Source organism: Dama dama, chromosome 3 (genome assembly GCF_033118175.1).
Source record: "Dama dama isolate Ldn47 chromosome 3, ASM3311817v1, whole genome shotgun sequence".
Lineage (NCBI taxonomy): Eukaryota > Metazoa > Chordata > Mammalia > Artiodactyla > Cervidae > Dama > Dama dama.
In genome coordinates this window covers 61481694-61501092 of record NC_083683.1, presented here as the reverse complement: position 1 = coordinate 61501092, position 19399 = coordinate 61481694, and the positions used below count along the sequence as shown (strand labels likewise).

The 19399-nt window shown below is 34.8% G+C and overlaps 1 protein-coding gene across 1 annotated transcript in view; it reads left to right on the top strand.

Annotated features, from left to right (window-relative positions):
* The window catches only part of CAND1 (cullin associated and neddylation dissociated 1), a 34305-nt gene extending 17151 nt beyond the window's left edge, over positions 1–17154 (top strand). The window contains exons 4-15 of the mRNA XM_061130616.1: positions 1944–2067; positions 3017–3273; positions 3354–3459; positions 4502–4647; positions 7105–7397; positions 8968–9109; positions 9450–10943; positions 11831–11926; positions 14284–14453; positions 14530–14694; positions 15767–15874; positions 16596–17154. Coding sequence (XP_060986599.1) covers positions 1944–2067; positions 3017–3273; positions 3354–3459; positions 4502–4647; positions 7105–7397; positions 8968–9109; positions 9450–10943; positions 11831–11926; positions 14284–14453; positions 14530–14694; positions 15767–15874; positions 16596–16820 — 3326 coding nt within the window. The 3' untranslated portion in view covers positions 16821–17154. The remainder of the gene's footprint in view (positions 1–1943; positions 2068–3016; positions 3274–3353; positions 3460–4501; positions 4648–7104; positions 7398–8967; positions 9110–9449; positions 10944–11830; positions 11927–14283; positions 14454–14529; positions 14695–15766; positions 15875–16595) is intronic.
* Positions 17155–19399: the final 2245 nt, after the last annotated feature.

Genomic DNA, 19399 nt, shown 5'->3' with positions numbered 1-19399 from the left:
GCCAGTTCTGAAAATTTTTGATGTTGGAACTTGATTTTATATCATTGCATGTACAGTGACTTGCAGAAAAGAGTTAAACCAGTGTATGCAATGAGAGAAAAGATAACTAAAATCATGAGTTATTTTGATTAGCTTTCCATTTTCAGTATTAATTTTGCTTTGCACTAGAATTTATGGTGTAAAACTTAACACTATTAAGATAGCTATGAAAGATTTCAGTTTACTAGTTTCTTTAATTCAGGCTTAGCCTTTTATAACTACTTAACAATTTAAAAAAGTTTAGAACAGTTACAGTTAATGAATTTGTCAAGTAATTAGCTTTTGATCTCCAACAGAAATTTTTATGTAAGTTTTAGAATTGGTCTTGACTACTAAGCTATGGGCTTAAATTAACAGTCTAAAGTTACTGTTTCATCTGCAAATGGAGTGAAATTACTCTTTCATGGAAAGATGTATATTGGTAAAAATGTAGTCTCAGTATGTAGTTTTCATTCATTTACTTGATATTTATTAATCACTGTGCCGTCATGCTAGATGATGCATATGTACTATTTTACTTTGTCTAAACGTCAGTCGTGGGAGGTCTTAATAATGATGTAGATTGTTGATAAGAGAATTGAAATTCAGAGAGATTAGGTCAGTTCATCCAAAGTTTTGATTAACTTGTTAGGTGAAGAAGATTCATACCCATTATTTTTTTAACCCAGAGGTGATGGGCTTTTTTTTCTTCACTGTATCACACTTTACCCTTACTAATTAGTTACTTCAAAAATATTTCACCAACTCTGAAGTATGTTATTTATAGTTGTATTCAGTTCAGTTGCTCAGTCACGTCTGATTCTTTGTGACCTCATGGACTGCAGCATGCCAGGCTTCCTGTCCATCACCAACTCCTGAAGCTTGCTGAAACTCATGTCCATTGATTTGGTGATGCCATCCAACCATCTCATCCTCTGTTGTCCCCTTCTCGTCCTGTCTTCAGTCTTTCCCAGCATCAGGGTCTTTCCAATGAGTCAGTTCTTTGTATCAGGTGGCCAAGGTACTGGAGTTTCAGCTTCAGCATCAGTCCTTCTGGTGAATATTCAGGACTAATTTCCTTTAAGATTGACTGGTTGGATCTCCTTGCTGTCCAAGGGACTCCCAAGTCTTTTCCAACCACACAGTTTAAAAGCATCAGTTCTTCCAACTCTCACATCCATATATGACCACTGGAAAAACCAAAGATTTGACTAGATGGACCTTTGTTGGCAAAGTAATGTCTCTGCTTTTCAATATGCTGTCTAGGTTGGTCATAACTTTTCTTCCAAGGAGCAAGCGTCCTTTTATTAGTTATATTGATAATTTTCCTCATTTTTTCCCTCTCATTGAAACATGTTTGTTTTTAGCTGATTTCTGGCTCTAACAGGAATTCTGTTAACCACGCAAATTTTTACTTTCACAGTTTCTTTTTCCTTTTTTTCCTCTCTCTGGTCAGTAACAATACAGATCTACTTTAAACCATTAATAACCTTTATTGATGGGTCTCCTGGAACAACATTTCTACTTAGATTGGAAAGGTTCTCATCAGGTTACTACTAAAGATGACTCAAGTAGAGAAAAATGTTAATGTGCTTTCCAGTTTAGAGGTGTAAACATTATAGCTGCTAATAGCTCCATAGCTAGCATTCCCACTGGTGCACAGAAATAGTTGTGCAGTATGAGTTTACTGAATTGATATTGTTTTCCCTGTTTTATGTACTCTTCTGCAGTTATCTCTAATTCTTGTTTATGTCTAATAACTTATTGAAAAACAACAGCCTATTTTGAAACATTTTTCTGACATGGGATCTCGAGTCAGTTTTTAAATCAAGTTTAGAGTTGCTGAATGTTTAGTAACTAGAATGAATTTAAGGTGGAATTCAACATACTTGCTTTGAAATTATTATGGTTCCTTTTTCATGCAGGCTCTGCATTAGCTGCTAATGTATGTAAAAAGATTACTGGGCGTCTTACCAGTGCAATAGCAAAGCAGGAAGATGTCTCTGTTCAGCTAGAAGCCTTAGATATCATGGCTGATATGTTAAGCAGGTAAACATGACTGTGGTTTCTATTACTTATATACAGATACTTGGATTTATTAACACTTTCTGATAAATATAATAAAACTTGGTCAAATTATTCATATTTAAATTGTTTTATAAATGTGTGGTTAGGGGTGAGGGAAGAAAAAAGCTAATTATACTTATGTAATATTACATAGCAAGGATATTTCTTGTAGCTTGAAAAATAATAAAATTTGTAATTTAAATATTTCAGCACAGTTTTTATATTTTGTTTTACCCTTTATTTTCTTGAATACAGTCATCATTACTTGTGGCTAATTCACTTGAACTTGAAAATAATCAAGTGCCTTCATGTGGTACAAATACACCGTAAAAGCGAAGAGCTATCCGAGCACACAAAAAGCTTACACTTCACTATAGGCGATGAGACAAATGGCTGTAATGTAAGGCAGAGTTGGACTAAATATTAACGCAGAGTATAGTGTACTTTGACAAGTTTGTTATGGAAACCGCATCTGGATTTAGTTTTGTAAAGTGGTTAGAGCACAGGTGTATGTACTAAAGGATAGACTATATCAGAGTATATGAGTAGTCTTGAGTTGGGAAACATTAAATTCTAGTATTCCAGACTATAGAATGAATAGAAGGTAGTCAGAGATCATTCTGACTGAGTGGAGTCTTACTGATGTGATAAGTGGTGGGAATTCAGTTAGACCTTTTGTCCTGTGTGTGACTCAGCACTGTACTGGCACAGGACACAGGTGTTTGACTGCTGTTGAGTCACTGAACTGCACATGTGAAATGATTTGAGAGAGAGAGGAGGTGAACCAACAAAGTGGTTGAAACTAAGTGTATAGATTTGTAGAGAAAAGACAATGGGGAGAAGAAGTAATCGAGAGATGGTCAGAGGGCAGAAATTGTAGTAGTTCTTGGACATCTTGAATTTATTTGTTTTCTTCTTATTTTATTTTAAGGCAAGGAGGACTTCTTGTTAATTTCCATCCTTCAATTCTGACCTGTCTGCTCCCCCAGTTGACCAGCCCTAGACTTGCAGTGAGGAAAAGAACCATTATTGCTCTTGGCCATCTGGTTATGAGCTGTGGAAATATAGTTTTTGTCGATCTTATTGAACATCTGTTGTCAGAGTTGTCAAAAAATGATTCCATGTCAACAACAAGAACCTACATACAATGTATTGCTGCTATTAGTAGGCAAGCTGGTCATAGAATAGGTAAGAAATATTTATATAATTAAAAATTTTCTTTAAAACATATTAATGAATATTTATAAGAACCAATATGCTTTTCTTAGGTGAATACCTTGAGAAGATAATTCCTTTGGTGGTAAAATTTTGTAATGTAGATGACGATGAATTAAGAGAGTACTGCATTCAAGCCTTTGAATCATTTGTGAGAAGGCAAGTTTTTAAGATCTCTATGTTTCAAATAAATTTTTTTCTTAAGAATAGAATAATAATGAACATCTAGATTTGGTGGGTGAGGAAAAATGGATTATTTTACTCACAGCTGGGTTGAATTTTGGATTTCAGATGTTTTAATTAAGTTTTAAATAATAAGTGATAACAATATAGTATTTGAGGTGAATATCATCTTTATTTTAAAATACAGTTGTCACATTTATTTTGAAATGTTTCCTCCTTACTGTTAGAACTTAAAGAACTTGGGAAAGGTCTATATAATTGTCTTTCAGTTGTCTTAATGTGGTTTACCAGAACAAATTAATTATCTGGTCAGAAATACATACTAGTGAATTTTGTATCTCCTCAACAATTTTGAGATCTGTTACATCTATTTTGCTAGGGCAGTGATTCTCAGTTTGAAAACCTTGGTTCTAATAATAACTGTATTTATGTGTGAGAAGATCACACTGGCTAAGTAGCGAGATTGTTTTTTTTTTTCCCCCCACTCCTGGCTAGAATTGACAGCATTGTAGCACAGCGTTTTGTGACTTGACTGTTGCTGTTTGTAGTAATAGTAAGCAGTTTGTTATAAGACCAAACCTAAATTAATGTACCCTGCCATTTTCACCAGTAATGCTAGTTACTGAAGAATGCATTTATTTGGCCTTTGTGTTATAGCTGTATGTGGAAAAGATAGAGTGTGTACAGATCTCTCTCTGTGTGACCCCACACTAACCGTGTCACACCGTTTATTGTAAGAATCCTCCTGACTTCAAAAGTGTTAAAATGGTGGTGGTGGTGGTGGGAGGGAAGAGTTCATCTTAAAATCGATTAAAAAAGAGTAATTTGGAAAGTAAATCTCTTCTAAAACATGAAGTCAGTGAGAGGGAAGGATGAAGGATCTTTGGTGTTGAAAAGGCTGGAGACTACTTTTCCAATGTTATGTTAAAGGGAAGACAAAATCTGGTAATAAAGTTGACAGATATTGAATCAAGAAGATAAGTACAATTATTCAAGGCAGCTTTTGTTTTTTCTACAGATGTCCTAAGGAAGTGTATCCCCATGTTTCTACCATTATAAATATATGTCTTAAGTATCTTACTTACGATCCTAATTATAATTATGATGATGAAGATGAAGATGAAAACGCCATGGATGCAGATGGTGGTGATGATGACGACCAAGGTATTTCAAATTAAGTAGAAGGATTTGTTATATTTTCATGAAAGAACTAATTATGGATGGAGATGATTCTTAGCCTCAGAATGTACTGTTTGCTTGCTTGCCTATAATAAAGAAAGTGTGAATAACCACGATACTCAGCAGGAGCAAGTCGATTTAGTTATGGCACATCCAGGTATTGAGCTATATGCAGCATTTTCAAAATCATGTTCTAGGTAAATACTTGTTACAGCAGTTAGTAAGTTGAATGAAAAGTAGATAACAAAATTACTCTGTCCCAATTTAATTTTTTTAAATAAGCTGAAAAAAAGTTACTAAGTATTTTTCTTTTGGCAAGCACTTATCAGTGATTACACAGTGTTTTTGTAAGGAGGGAAATGAATCTTATTTTTAAAATTGTACCTATAGATAACATATTCCTAGCAGTTTGGTTTGTCTTATGCAGTTACTTTTAATGAGAAATTTTAAGTATTATTTGAGGCCCCACTTAACTTTCGTGAATAATACAAGTATTTCTGAGGTCCCTGAGATTGACTTGGTGGTGCTGAGATTTGTGGTACTTACTGGAAAGGAGCAGCAAAGGGCACAGGGTTGCTCATGTGTAGTTGTCTCTGTTCTGTTTAAAGAATCATAATAGCAATGTTTAAGTAAGTTATTGGGTTATGCGTTTTTGGATTTCCTGTTAATTATACTTTTAAGTTTGATTCTTTGAATGAATTTAGGTAATGCCTTTGCTCTAAAGTCTGTAATTTCATCCATCTTAAAAAAAAGAAAGGTACAAAAACGCTCTCTTGATCTCATCTTAGACTCTTAACAGATACTGCTCAGTTTCTCTGCACTATAACAGAACTCAAAAGAATAAATGCTCTCCAGCTCCTTTTTCCCCGTTTTCTTTTGAATCCAGTCTTGCAGTGATTGCTCGTGACCTCAGATGTTTGACTCTGCCTGTTCCTCAGTTTCCAACACCATTTCCTTATTTAACTGCCACAAAATCACATTCTCCTGGTTTTAGTCCTGTCTTTGTGATTATTCCTTCTCTGTCCCTATGCTGATTCCTCTTCATCACCGTGATCACTAAATTGGAGTATTTCTGGACTCAGTTCTTGACTTCTTGTAATCTTGTTGATCTCATCTAGTCTTTTGGCTTTAATATGAATATGCTGAAAACCCAAACTTTATCCCAGATCTTTCCTGTTAATTCCATGTTCATATATGCAAAACTGCTTAATTGGTGCACTGCCCAGATGTCCAAAATATCTTCTTCCCACCCTTCCTCCACTGCCTGGTCATTAACCTGTTTCTTCTTTATACTTCTCCATCTCAGAATAGCACCTCTATTCTCCTTAGTTTCTCAGGCCAAAAACTTTGGGGTTATACCTGATCACTTCTTTTACATATCTCCCTCATCCAGTCGCCCATCTCAGGACTTTCCCATACTGCATACTCCTATCTCCCTTTTTAGCATTCTTTCTTTCTGTATTGCACCTCATCATTTTCTGATACCTAATATTTTTTTATCATAGTGTTATTGTGACTTATATAGCCATAATTTTAGTTATTAGGCTATTTAATTTTTATAGCTTCTTCAATAAAGTATATTTCTGTAAAGTTATTCCCATAGTTGGGTTGCCACTGGAAATTTTTCTTTTACTTATTTGCTTTAAATAGTCTACTTGATAGTGCCCTGTAATTTTTCTTCAAATCAAATGCCTTGATTTAACAGTATTTGGTATAAGTGAGACGGAATTATTAATACTTAAGCTTAGAATATTGTAATGTTTAGCAGGAGTTTGGAGAAGCTAGTGCTCTATTCTGTGGACAGCATTTTATTGTTGTAACTGAGAAAGTATAGCTTCTTTAAGCTATATTAAGATAATATTTTGATAAGTTGATCATATGCATATTTGTTCCTAATAGCCCATCAACAAATTTAGTGGAAAGCCATGTAGCCACAAACAAAGCTAATGTCAGGATTCTTTTTTCTCCCCTGAAAAATTAGTTTCACAGTGTGATATGCCATTGGTGATCTTTTTTTTTTATGGTTTATCTTACAAACTTCCCAGTTGTTTGATTTTCCTGAAGTGTCAAGTGAATCTTTTGAATTGAACTTTTATTCAATTGTTATTATTTAAACTTTTAAAAGGTTGGGACATTTACACGTATTTGTAATCTGAAGAGTTTAATGTGTTAATAAATGATAGTTAATAAGCAGCTCATTATCCATCAACGAGAACATGTTTAACAAATTAAAAACACAATCAGATCATTTTTCTTTAGAGGTTTATATGTAGATTTTTAAGTAAACACTGCTTCTGGTTTATGAACTGGTTCTTTTTAAACCTATCTCTGGCTGTATATCTTAAAAGTTAGAAAACTATCTTAGTTATGAGTATCAGTTTACTTTCTGTATTAAACTTTTCTTATGTTTAATAGTCTGTTAACATTAAAACTTCTCTTTAGGGAGTGATGATGAATACAGTGACGATGATGACATGAGTTGGAAAGTGAGACGTGCAGCTGCTAAGTGCTTGGATGCTGTAGTTAGCACAAGGCATGAAATGCTTCCAGAATTCTACAAGACCGTCTCTCCTGCACTGATATCCAGATTTAAAGAGCGTGAAGAGAATGTAAAGGCAGATGTATTTCATGCGTACCTTTCTCTCTTGAAGCAAACTCGTCCTGTGCAAAGTTGGCTGTGTGATCCTGACGCAATGGAACAGGGAGAAACACCTTTAACAATGCTTCAGAGTCAGGTCAGTTTAAAGCGTGGTTTTGAAAGTCCTGCTAGTAAATGTGATCTTTTAAAATGGTGTTTTTGTATGGAAATAGGAGTTCCAGAATAGTTTTAGAGAAACATTTCTGGGATATGTTTGTATAATAGTTTATGGATCCTCATATAACATTACTTACAATTTATTCTGATTGAAGTTTTCTTGATTTTTCTTGGCTGAACAATATTAGCTTTAAGATTCAATAAAATATCATTATCTTTAATGTATTAATGGAGAAATCTTAAGGCAGTAGAATTGGACTACTTGTGTTCATAGCTTCTTTCTCTTCTAATTTAGAGAAATTAGGACTCTGTGTGTGTGTGGTCTTGGACAATTTATTTAGACATTTTATTAAGCCTCACTTTTCTCATTTGTAGTAATGGTTTACTTAAAACTGTCTACCCAAGGTGGAAATGATATGCTCTGTTTAAACATACAGTGAAGCCTACCACACAGGCTTTATATGCCATGTATCATTATTGATATTATTACTGATTTTATATGCCACCTATTATTGATAAAATACATATTTTTTCACTTTAGGACATCTTTTTTAGGATCTAAATATTAGGTCTGTATAGTCCCCATTTACTGAATATTTAGTACACACTAGGCATTTTCCTATCTTATATGTAGTCTCTAAAGCAGCCCCATGGGGTACATATATGTCCATTTTTATGGATTACAGAAGAGATCTTGAGAGAGACTAAACAACTAAACCAGGAGAAGGGATGTACATGTCATAGCTATTTTAAGTAGTAAAAATTTTAAAAGATTGTGGTGAACTTAAAGGTGAACACTGAAGATTAATTGTAGAAGAAAAAGAAAGTGTATCCAAGACATAAGTAATTTACTTAAGTATATGGAAAGCAGATAAAAATCACAAAAAATTTTGATGGTGCTATGATGAATTAATTAGATAGGTGTTTTCTTTTGCCTCTAGTTCTCACATCATTGTTCAATATGGTATGTGTCTGTATCCTGCTATCCTTAAGACTTATTAGCAAATACCCTATTTAGGTTTCACTAACATTAGAAAGTATAGAAGTGACGTCTTTGACTCATATTCCTGCTGCTTGTAACTACATTTGAAGTGAGGTTGATTTCATTGTAAGAGCCAACGAAAAGCAAAAACAAGGACCCATTTAATGATTTCGTTTCCATAATTTGTCTTTTTTCCTTTAATTGCTTATATGTACTATTTAAGTTTATAAATTATGTTCCTAAAGTCTTGGTTGAAAATTATTATTTAGATTTCTATTTAGTCTTGTGCATTTCATGAGTAAAATTAATCAAGAAAGGCTATTCTGTTGCTCTGTAGAAAGCTAATGATAGCTTTTCTCTATTTATCAGTATCAAGCAAATATAGTTACAAGAGAACATGTATAGTAGATGCAACAAAGTTTGTATCGAACAAATTGTTAGCGGTTAGCAGAATTAGGAATTTGACCAGAAAAATTCTTCCATTTGTCCCCATCCCTTGTAATTTGTGTTAAGTGAACTGAGGAAGTACTAATAACTGAACCAGCTAACGAGCACTTGATAATTACAGGTTCCAAACATAGTTAAAGCTCTGCACAAACAGATGAAAGAGAAAAGCGTGAAGACCCGACAGTGTTGTTTTAACATGTTAACTGAACTGGTAAATGTATTACCCGGGGCCCTAACACAACACATTCCTGTACTTGTACCAGGTATGCAAGAAATAGTATATCACTTTTGGGAATTTATTAAGACTTAGATAAGCTTAAATAATTGTTTCCTTGAAAAGGATGATTTGTGACAACTTAATTTGCACATGGAACTAACTTTTTAATAGGAATATTGAATATCTAAAGTTAAAAGTAAAAATAAAACCATACCCTAAAATATTTTACTTTAATATTTATCAGAGCTTGTGGAATTTCTATTACTTTAGAGATAATATAAAGTGGAAACTTCAGCAGTCTTTTAGGGATTAGTTTTATATTTTTGCTTTCATAAAGTTGTCATGCATAAAAAGACTGGATTTTTCTTTTTTGGTTGGGTTTTTAGGAATCATTTTCTCACTGAATGATAAATCAAGCTCATCAAATTTGAAGATCGATGCTTTGTCCTGTCTGTATGTAATCCTCTGTAACCACTCTCCTCAAGTCTTCCATCCTCACGTTCAAGCTTTGGTCCCCCCAGTGGTGGCTTGTGTTGGAGACCCATTTTACAAGATTACATCTGAAGCTCTTCTTGTTACTCAACAACTTGTCAAAGTAATTCGTCCTTTAGATCAGCCTTCCTCGTTTGATGCGACTCCTTACATCAAAGATCTATTTACCTGTACCATTAAGAGGTTAAAAGCAGCTGACATTGATCAGGAAGTCAAGGAAAGGGCTATTTCCTGTATGGGACAAATTATTTGCAACCTTGGAGACAATTTGGGCTCTGATTTGCCTAATACACTTCAGATTTTCTTGGAGAGACTGAAGAATGAGATTACACGGTTAACTACAGTGAAGGCGTTGACACTGATTGCCGGGTCCCCTTTGAAGATAGATTTGAGGCCTGTCCTGGGAGAAGGGGTTCCTATCCTTGCCTCGTTTCTCAGGAAAAACCAGAGAGCTTTGAAACTGGGTACGCTTTCTGCTCTAGATATTCTGATTAAAAACTACAGTGACAGCTTGACTGCTGCCATGATTGATGCAGTTCTAGATGAGCTCCCACCTCTTATCAGCGAGAGTGATATGCATGTTTCACAGATGGCTATCAGTTTTCTAACCACACTAGCAAAAGTGTATCCCTCCTCCCTTTCAAAGATAAGTGGATCCATTCTCAATGAACTTATTGGACTTGTTAGATCACCTTTATTGCAAGGGGGAGCTCTTAGCGCCATGCTAGACTTTTTCCAAGCTCTGGTTGTTACTGGAACAAATAATCTAGGATATATGGATTTGTTGCGCATGCTCACTGGCCCAGTTTATTCTCAGAGCACAGCTCTTACTCACAAGCAGTCTTATTATTCTATTGCCAAATGTGTAGCTGCTCTTACTCGGGCATGCCCTAAAGAAGGACCAGCTGTAGTAGGTCAGTTTATTCAAGATGTGAAGAACTCAAGGTCTACAGATTCAATTCGCCTCTTAGCTCTACTGTCTCTTGGAGAAGTTGGGCATCATATTGACTTAAGTGGGCAGCTGGAACTAAAGTCTGTCATATTAGAAGCCTTCTCATCTCCTAGTGAAGAAGTCAAATCAGCTGCATCCTATGCATTAGGCAGCATTAGTGTGGGCAACCTTCCTGAATACCTGCCGTTTGTCTTACAAGAAATAACCAGTCAACCCAAAAGGCAGTATCTACTGCTTCATTCCTTGAAGGAAATTATTAGCTCTGCGTCAGTGCTGGGCCTTAAACCGTATGTTGAAAACATCTGGGCCTTATTGCTAAAGCACTGTGAGTGTGCAGAAGAAGGAACCAGAAATGTTGTTGCTGAATGTCTAGGCAAACTCACTCTAATTGATCCAGAAACTCTCCTTCCACGGCTTAAGGGGTATTTAATATCAGGTGGGTACCTAGATTTTCTTATTTAAGAAAAAAATTTTTGACTGGAGAAAAATGGCTTTACAGTGTTGTATTGATTTCTGCTCTACAACAACATGAATCAGTCATAATTATATATATACATATATATATCTCCCCTCCCTTTTGAGCCTCTCTCCCCTCCCCTTCCCCCCAAAAATTCTTATTAGTATTTGGTTGCCTGGAAAGATGACTAATGCTGTATCTTGTTACATGTAGAACTTATGATATGGAGCCATGTTCAAATGATATTTTGTTGTTTAAAAGAATTGGAGTGTAGTTAGATAATGATTAAATAAATCCGGTGTCATTTCTAGTGTTGAATATATTTTAATGTTACTCTCTTGTCTTAATGTTGAAAAGATAGATGTCTCTTGAATTGATAAAGCCAGAGTACCATGCTTATATTAATTACAGTACTAAAATTGGTGAACTAAATTCAAATGAAAAATTCTGGGAACAGTTTTCAGATTTACCAGTGTTAACCCTTATTATCCAAGGAGAAGGTAATAATGGCCATTCATTCTTAGAAATTGCTTCCATTTTTAATAAAAAATTTGATAATCTTATCTGCTGATGTGGTTAAACCGGTTCCCTTTTAGGAGGGGTAGATCCTTCACTGCTGGTTTCTCAGGCTGCCTCCTTGGAAGAAATTGTTCCTTTTGAGATCTAGCGAGATTATATTTCACAAAATGAATAAACTTTGCTCCACTAGTATCCTGAGGGAAAGAAGAAATACCTTCTTGATCAGAGAAGGAATTTTAAGGAGTTACAGACACTGATGTTACCTGAAGTGGTTTGAAAATGATAAAGATGTCCATGGATTTTAGCAGACTTAAATACCAGTAGACTTAAAATTTATTTTTAATTAGGTTCATCATATGCCCGAAGCTCAGTGGTTACAGCTGTGAAGTTTACTATTTCTGATCATCCACAACCTATTGATCCCCTATTAAAGAACTGCATAGGTAAGTGGAAATGAAGATGAAAATACTGCATAAATAGTAGTTAATTGTCAAAACCCAAATCATTTCAGTAGCTAAATATATCTCCAAGGAACTAAAATACTTTTAAGGATCTGGTAATTGTTTCATTAAAAACATAATTTTGCAAATAATTGAAATTAGGTAAATATGCTAGGATGTCTTTAAAGTCAACTACACATTTGATGATAGTGTTTTGGAAATGACCTAAAGTAAACTAATGGGTAAAGGGAAGTGTTACATGAGCTGACCAGTCTGAAGTTCTTCCCAGTTGTACATGAATCTCATTTGAGCTGTGATGGCTGAATTTTCTGTTATTACTTATATCCCTCTAGCTCCCAAGGGGCTCTGTGGAGGCTTCTAAATTTAAGGTGGAAATTTAAGACTAAAAAAGATAATTCTTGAGGTATTTAGCCCTGTCAGCCTAAGAGGAGATAACCAAGAAAGAAAAAGGTCGTCTCTATTATTTTTCATGATTTTATAACTTCCTACGTTGTTTTCATCATCAGTTTCCCTAGAGTCTTTAGTAGCTAAATTCTTCTTGTTTTCTTGACAAAAGAATGGGGATATCAGCAGAGAGGATAGAGGGGTATGCATAGAAACTTAGCCGCTTCATTCCATTCTGCAGTGGGCCAGAACGGGCAAAAACACGGTCTAAATGAACTACACAAAGGGATTACTAGTTCAGAGTAAGAGGGGCATAGAGAATCAATGGATGCGAATGCTGAGATGTGGAGAGAATTCATAGGAAGTCTCTGTCAGAAGATTCTTGCCTTTGTTCTCCTCCCCTCTTTTTTCTTTGTTTACTCTCATTTTTGGCATTATACAAGATAGAACAAAGGAAGAGACCTGTGCTAGATCTCAAGAGACATCTTTCTAGGTTGACAACAGTCAGCAAGTGTGCGTCACTGGTGTAGTTACTCAGTTAGATGATGATCATTCTGGTTGTTTAAAATTGAAATTCCTAGACCAAGTTGTTGGGGACCACTGATCCTAGATTGTGTCACTATTTGTCCATAATGATAACAGTACTTTAGGAGCTTTACTTAAAAGCAATTTACCATCATAGTAATTCTAAACAGACCGAGGTGAGGAGCTTTAAATTCATTTTGAACACAAGCTGTCTCTTAACCTTTTTTGTAGTCAGAGCTTGCCTGGGTGATCAATCTTGAGGTTACCCATCTATGATGTTTGAAGCTTTTGTTTCATTTCCCATTTTATCAAATTGCTGTTGTGATACATTTAAGTCTTCTGGCACCTTTCCCCCACCATGTATTCTAAAAGATTACTTATCATAGGGTTGAGATAACATTGATGAATAGCTCCGAATGAATACATGTGCCAGACCCTGTGTTCAGTAACGTACATGCTATTTATTCTGTTCCGTGGCCCTAAAAGTTTATAATTCTCACTTCATAAACTGGGAAACTGAGGCTCTTGCCTATGATAAATTGCTAGAAGTCAGTCTTATAGTTGACAAGTGAAGCGGTTTGGATCACCATCTGTGTGACTCCAAAGATCTTCGCACTATATTCTTTCCCCCATGTGCAAGAACAGTCAGACTTATATCTGTGTTTAGAGTGGCTGGGCATTTTCTCTAGTTTTTTTGTCTTATGTTAGGCTTCAGTTTCCTTCTTTTCTACTCTTAGACCTCGTGTCAATTTATACATTTCTTGTTAAAGATAAAAATAAGCTTTTGGAGGCACATTTCTCTGTCATCTGATAAATTGTACACTTGTTAACAGTATTCCAGCAGTGGATCTGTCCCCACCCTTGTTTATCTTTTGAACTCAGGTTTTAAGATTTCACCTTTGGGATGTAAACTATAGCATACATATAATGTAAACTTCATATGAGCATAAATTTGACTTGCCCACAGCTGTATCCCCAGTGCCTCATGCCATAAATGCTCAATAAGTACTTTTTGAGTAAAAAAACAACTCCACTTCTGTTGGTAGTTTTCTTAGTGTGAGTACTAATTTTGAACTTTAAGGAGAGTCATTCATGTTACTAGTTCTTATGGCTGCTGACTCCATCACTTCTCTTTGCCACCCACCTTTTTATCAACTACTGTCTATAAAAGTAATTGGGAGCTTTGGGAGCCCTCACTCCTGCATTTAAAGGTGCTGAGCATAGGATTATCAATTAAATGCACTCACATTCAGATGTGATGGTTTAACTGTTGTCAAAAGAAATTATATAGTTCACTTAGTATTTCATCATATTTCATGATCCACATTGAAGAAATAGCAATAATACCAACACTAGTAAAATATCAATATAATGCATATTTAATTTTAAGCTTGCCATATAACTATGTTGCTTCTCTTTGACTTCTTCAGGTGATTTCCTAAAAACATTAGAAGACCCAGATTTAAATGTAAGAAGAGTAGCTTTGGTCACATTCAACTCAGCAGCACATAATAAGCCATCATTAATAAGGGATCTTCTGGATACTGTTCTTCCACACCTTTATAATGAAACAAAAGTTAGAAAGGAGCTTATAAGAGAGGTACGTTAGATTACACTGTTCACCTAAGCTTGTCTTTTACTTTCTAGAATATTTACATATCTTTGTATTTCAACAGGTAGAAATGGGTCCGTTTAAGCATACAGTTGATGATGGCCTGGATATTAGAAAGGCAGCTTTTGAGTGTATGTACACACTTCTAGATAGTTGTCTGGATAGACTTGATATCTTTGAATTTCTTAATCACGTTGAAGATGGTTTGAAGGACCATTATGACATTAAGGTGAGATGTTTGTGCCTGTTGATAAAATGTTTTAGAAGAATACTTTTTGCTAGTGACTTTCACCTTTGTAATTTACTCTTGTTATTCAGTGAGAATGATTGGTTTACTTGTCATGATTTTGGTGTGTTAGAAACTCTCTAATATGCAAACAAAGTAGCAGTGCAGTGTAATAACATCAGTTGACACATAGGAAAATCCAGAAACCTTTTCATTGGCGGAGGAAGTGAGAATCAGAGTGTTGTTAAAGGATGTTATACACAAAGCTATCTGTAGGCACAACCACAAAGAAATTTTACCACCTCTTAGGCTTAGAGCATGATCTTTGCTCATAGCTGCTTTTTATCTTCCTATTTAAAATGTGAACTATAAAAGGGTGATTTGAAAAATCTTCTACTCAGGGCCTTTGATCAAGCAGGGCAGAAGTGGTAGTTGAGCAGTATTCAGCTCAACTATCAGAACTCTTACTTTGATGTTTCCATAATGTAATATGGAATAACCTGATTTTCCCAGAATTCAGTGAAAAGAGCCCTGAAAGAATAGGATCCTTCTATAATTTATAGTCTTAAGATAAAAGACTATGGGTTATTGGACTTTAATGGATTAATCTGAATAAGCAGGCTTTTTGGTTTTGTTTGTTTGTTTTTTAGAAAAATCTAAGACAGTAGAAACTTGTTACAAAGCTTTTCTTCTAGTTATCTTCTTACTGATTTTTTCCATTTGGTGCACATGAACTTTTTGAAAAAGAGTTAGTTTATGATCCTATCCCAATGAGTGAAGTAAAAAAAAAAAAAAAAGTAAATTGGAAAGCTCCCCAGCTCTAAATCATGTGCAGTCAAGATTGAGAATCACTTTTCTAGTTCTGTACTCATGGACCATATGAAAGATAACTTTAGTACTTGTAGCTAAAATTTCTTAGATTTGAATTCTGTGTGATTCCAAATGGCAGACTACATAAAAATGAAACATTGTGGCACAGGCTAGTCATTTTCTTTTAAAAGCTTTGTCAGAATTTGGGATTTGTCTTTAGAAAATAAATTCAGAATCTAAATTTTGTCTTTTTTATTCGAAATAGATGCTAACATTTTTGATGTTGGTGAGATTGTCTACCCTTTGTCCAAGTGCAGTGCTGCAGAGGTTGGACCGGCTTGTTGAGCCGTTACGTGCCACGTGTACAACTAAGGTAATACTGATGTTGTTGCTTTAGGCCAGACTTGGTATGTTCAGGATTCTCAGTTGATTCTGTACTGTGGTTTTCCAAATTTAACTATGCTGGCACCCTGTGTAGCAGTTAGCTTCAAAAATTGTGGATGTCTTAGAAAGCTTACCACTGTTAAATGCTATTCTTAAAAGTTTGTTGTAACAGTGTGACACATTTTTAAAGTACTGATATGGTTAAAGTGATAAGGCCACAAAAGAGGATGAAGTGTTTAATTCTGTTGGAGGAGGCGAATGGGGGTGGGAGTCATAGAAGGCTTCATATATGCACGTGACAGTATTTAAAATGGACCTTGGAAAAATCAGGATTATTTTTAGGTTCAGAAAGTGAAACAAGACTTTTCATACAAAAATGATTATATGAATTAAGGCACAGAGATTTCAGTACATGACATGTTTGAAGAATAATGAACAAATATGGTAACATCAAACAGTAGTTTGATGGACGACAAAGTAGGACTTGCTAAGCAGATCCTACTCTGGTTTTTATAATGGGCCTTATATAAAATATTCCCTTAAAAGGAGACAGCTATTTCTAAAAAAGTTTCAAAACACCTCTGCTTGAAGAATAATGTGCCTTTTGGATCTATGTGAGAGTAGCTTTGCTTTATTTTTATGTGCTTAGATTTTGTTGGTGTAAGAGCTGCCTTTTATAGCATGTAATATAAATTTACTCAATGTTCCAGGTAAAAGCAAACTCAGTAAAGCAGGAGTTTGAAAAGCAAGATGAACTAAAGCGATCTGCCATGAGAGCAGTGGCAGCGCTGCTAACCATTCCAGAAGCAGAGAAGAGTCCCCTGATGAGTGAGTTCCAGTCACAGATCAGTTCTAACCCTGAGCTGGCAGCCATCTTTGAAAGTATCCAGAAAGATTCATCATCCACTAACTTGGAATCAATGGACACTAGTTAGATATTTGTTCAACCTGGGACCATTACATTGACCATATATGATGCACTGATTTGACAGGTTAATCATAAGACATGAAAAGAGAAGTATCTAAAAGCTTCAAAATGTTCCACTTTTTTTTTTCCCTTCGTGGAGACAGTTTGACTTTCTTCCATTGTTGTTTTTGTAGCATTTATTTCAGAAATATGTATTTCCATAATCCAGAGGTTGTAAAACCACTAATGTTTTAGTGGTTAGGGCAACATTTAAAATGACAACTAAACGTTAGGATTGATGGAGATAGGGTCCAGTATATTTACCCTGTAATGTTTAGGATTAAAATGTTAAAATTTTGTGACCATGAATTTCTTTCTTTTATAAATTTTCTCTTATTTAAAAATCAAAAATTCTGCAAGACAAAAACCATGTTTCTTTTTCTTGTGTAACTGTGTTTCAGCAACATAAATTGATTTTTAGCTGGCAGACAAGAATTACCTGTGTAAGACTTGTTACATTTCAGAGGGGTTGGCGGTTTAAGAGAGACAATAGGGTATCATTTTTTAAGTATGGGGACTAACAGTATCCCTGTTGCGCACACTAATTTTGCATGAGCAAGTTTGCAAATATGTATTGTCTGTAAAGCAGCATGTGCAGATTATTCATAATACAAAAGTTAAAATAAGTATTATTGTATTAGTGCAATTTTCAGATATTTATTTTTGCACAGAAAACACGTATCTGGAGAGAGAGGGGAGTGAACTTTTGAAACTTTGGTTTTCTTGATGCCAGTGTGAATTTGCGGGTGTTTTCAGCAAATCAAGTCAAAACAACAATTTGCCACTTTTTCTATTATAAATTTTCTTAGACATTTAAAATTTGAATATTTAAGTACTCAGTTTTTCTTGGTTACCCATTTGTGTGTGTGCGTTTCCCCTTAGAAATTCTCAGTCAGATTTTTCTTTGATTTCCTTTGGACCTCTACATTCCATATCAAATGATTCTAGTAACTGTATGCGTGTGAATTTTATTTTTTGGAAAATTCTGAAGCTGGCTATCACAGGTTTGTTAGCTAATAATAGTATTTTCCTTAAGTTGAGTGAGATTTTTTTTCCCCCCTTTCTTCTAGAGCTAATTTACATATTGTATTTGGTAAGTGTTGACTACTCCTGATGAAAGGATCTGTGCTTGGGGGGAAGCAAAGCTTTGCAGTACCTTACATTGTAGTTAAAATTTTATTTAACATATCCTTCAGTGAGCTCCTTTCACACTGTAGCCTATTCCTTCAAATTTGTGGTGCTCCTGTAACAGTAAGAACTAACTTCTGAAATAAAAGACATCTCCTAATGCTGTGCAAACATAGTTTACATGTATTGAAGGAGGCAGTTGTTGAGTGATGAGTTTTAAGCATTCAGATATTTGAAAACTGCACCCTTTATTTTTGAAACTGTGAATTAGAAATATTTTTCCTGCTGTTTGACTTACCTGCTTTAACATGCAAATATGAGGTGATTTTAATTGATAACATACTGTGGTTATTAGATGAACAGCTTAACTTCAAGTATTCAGATGATCGTGCATAAGACTTCATTACCAGTAAGGATTTTGATTAGTATGTGGACATGAAACGTTACATGAAGTTGGCGCTGTTTCAGAGTGTGTGGCAGGTGATAATCATACCATAATTTGCAAAAAACTGTAATAGAAATTTATTTCAAGCTGTTAGTATATTATGTACTATGCATTACCGTGGTATAGATGTTGTGGATATATTTTAAGTATTTGGTTTCACGGTTTCACAATAAATTACAATACTATAGGCTCTAGGACCAAATAGGAGACTGACATGCATATGTTGTGTGAATGTCTTAGTTAATTGAAGTTAAATCCAAACTCTCTTTACATATTGGATTTCACCTTCAGTTTTTTTATCTTGTGAAATGCTTGTAGTTTTTTGTTTTTTGAGTTTTGCAAAATGGCTAATTTTTCTAATATAGGTGAAATTCTAGTCTTTTAACAAAAGAGGTTCTGCTCTTTTCTAGTAGTCAATATGATTTGTGTTTATATATATGATATATATTATAATGTATATATTCACATATATAACAAAGTTAGTAAAAGAACAGTACTCAAATTTTAAACGCTAAGTCGTGCGGATCAAATTCATACTTCTAGTGGGTGATGTCCTGGTCCTGGAAGGTGTGGGTTCAGTCACAGTCTATCACTCATACTGCTTACTGGTCTTTAATAATTATTTGGAAGTTCTGCTTAGCAGTTCTGCACATGATGGTTCCTCAGGAGAATAAAACAGCTGTTCACTGATGAGAACATTTAAATTGTTTAGATTTAACCAAGTTCTTTTCAAAGACAGTTCAATATGGGTTGTTTTTAAGTTGTTACGTTATGAAACTAAGGCAGGAAGGAAATTTGATATGGCAAAGCCTAACCTAAAAAAGTCAGTTGCACTGCATGATAATTTTTAAAATGTGGTCATATATTAATTAATGATGTCTAAAGCTGCTTAACCATTGGGAATTCTTCACAAATTGGAATATGGAGACTTCAACAAACGTTTGATATTTACATAATTTTTATATAACCATAAA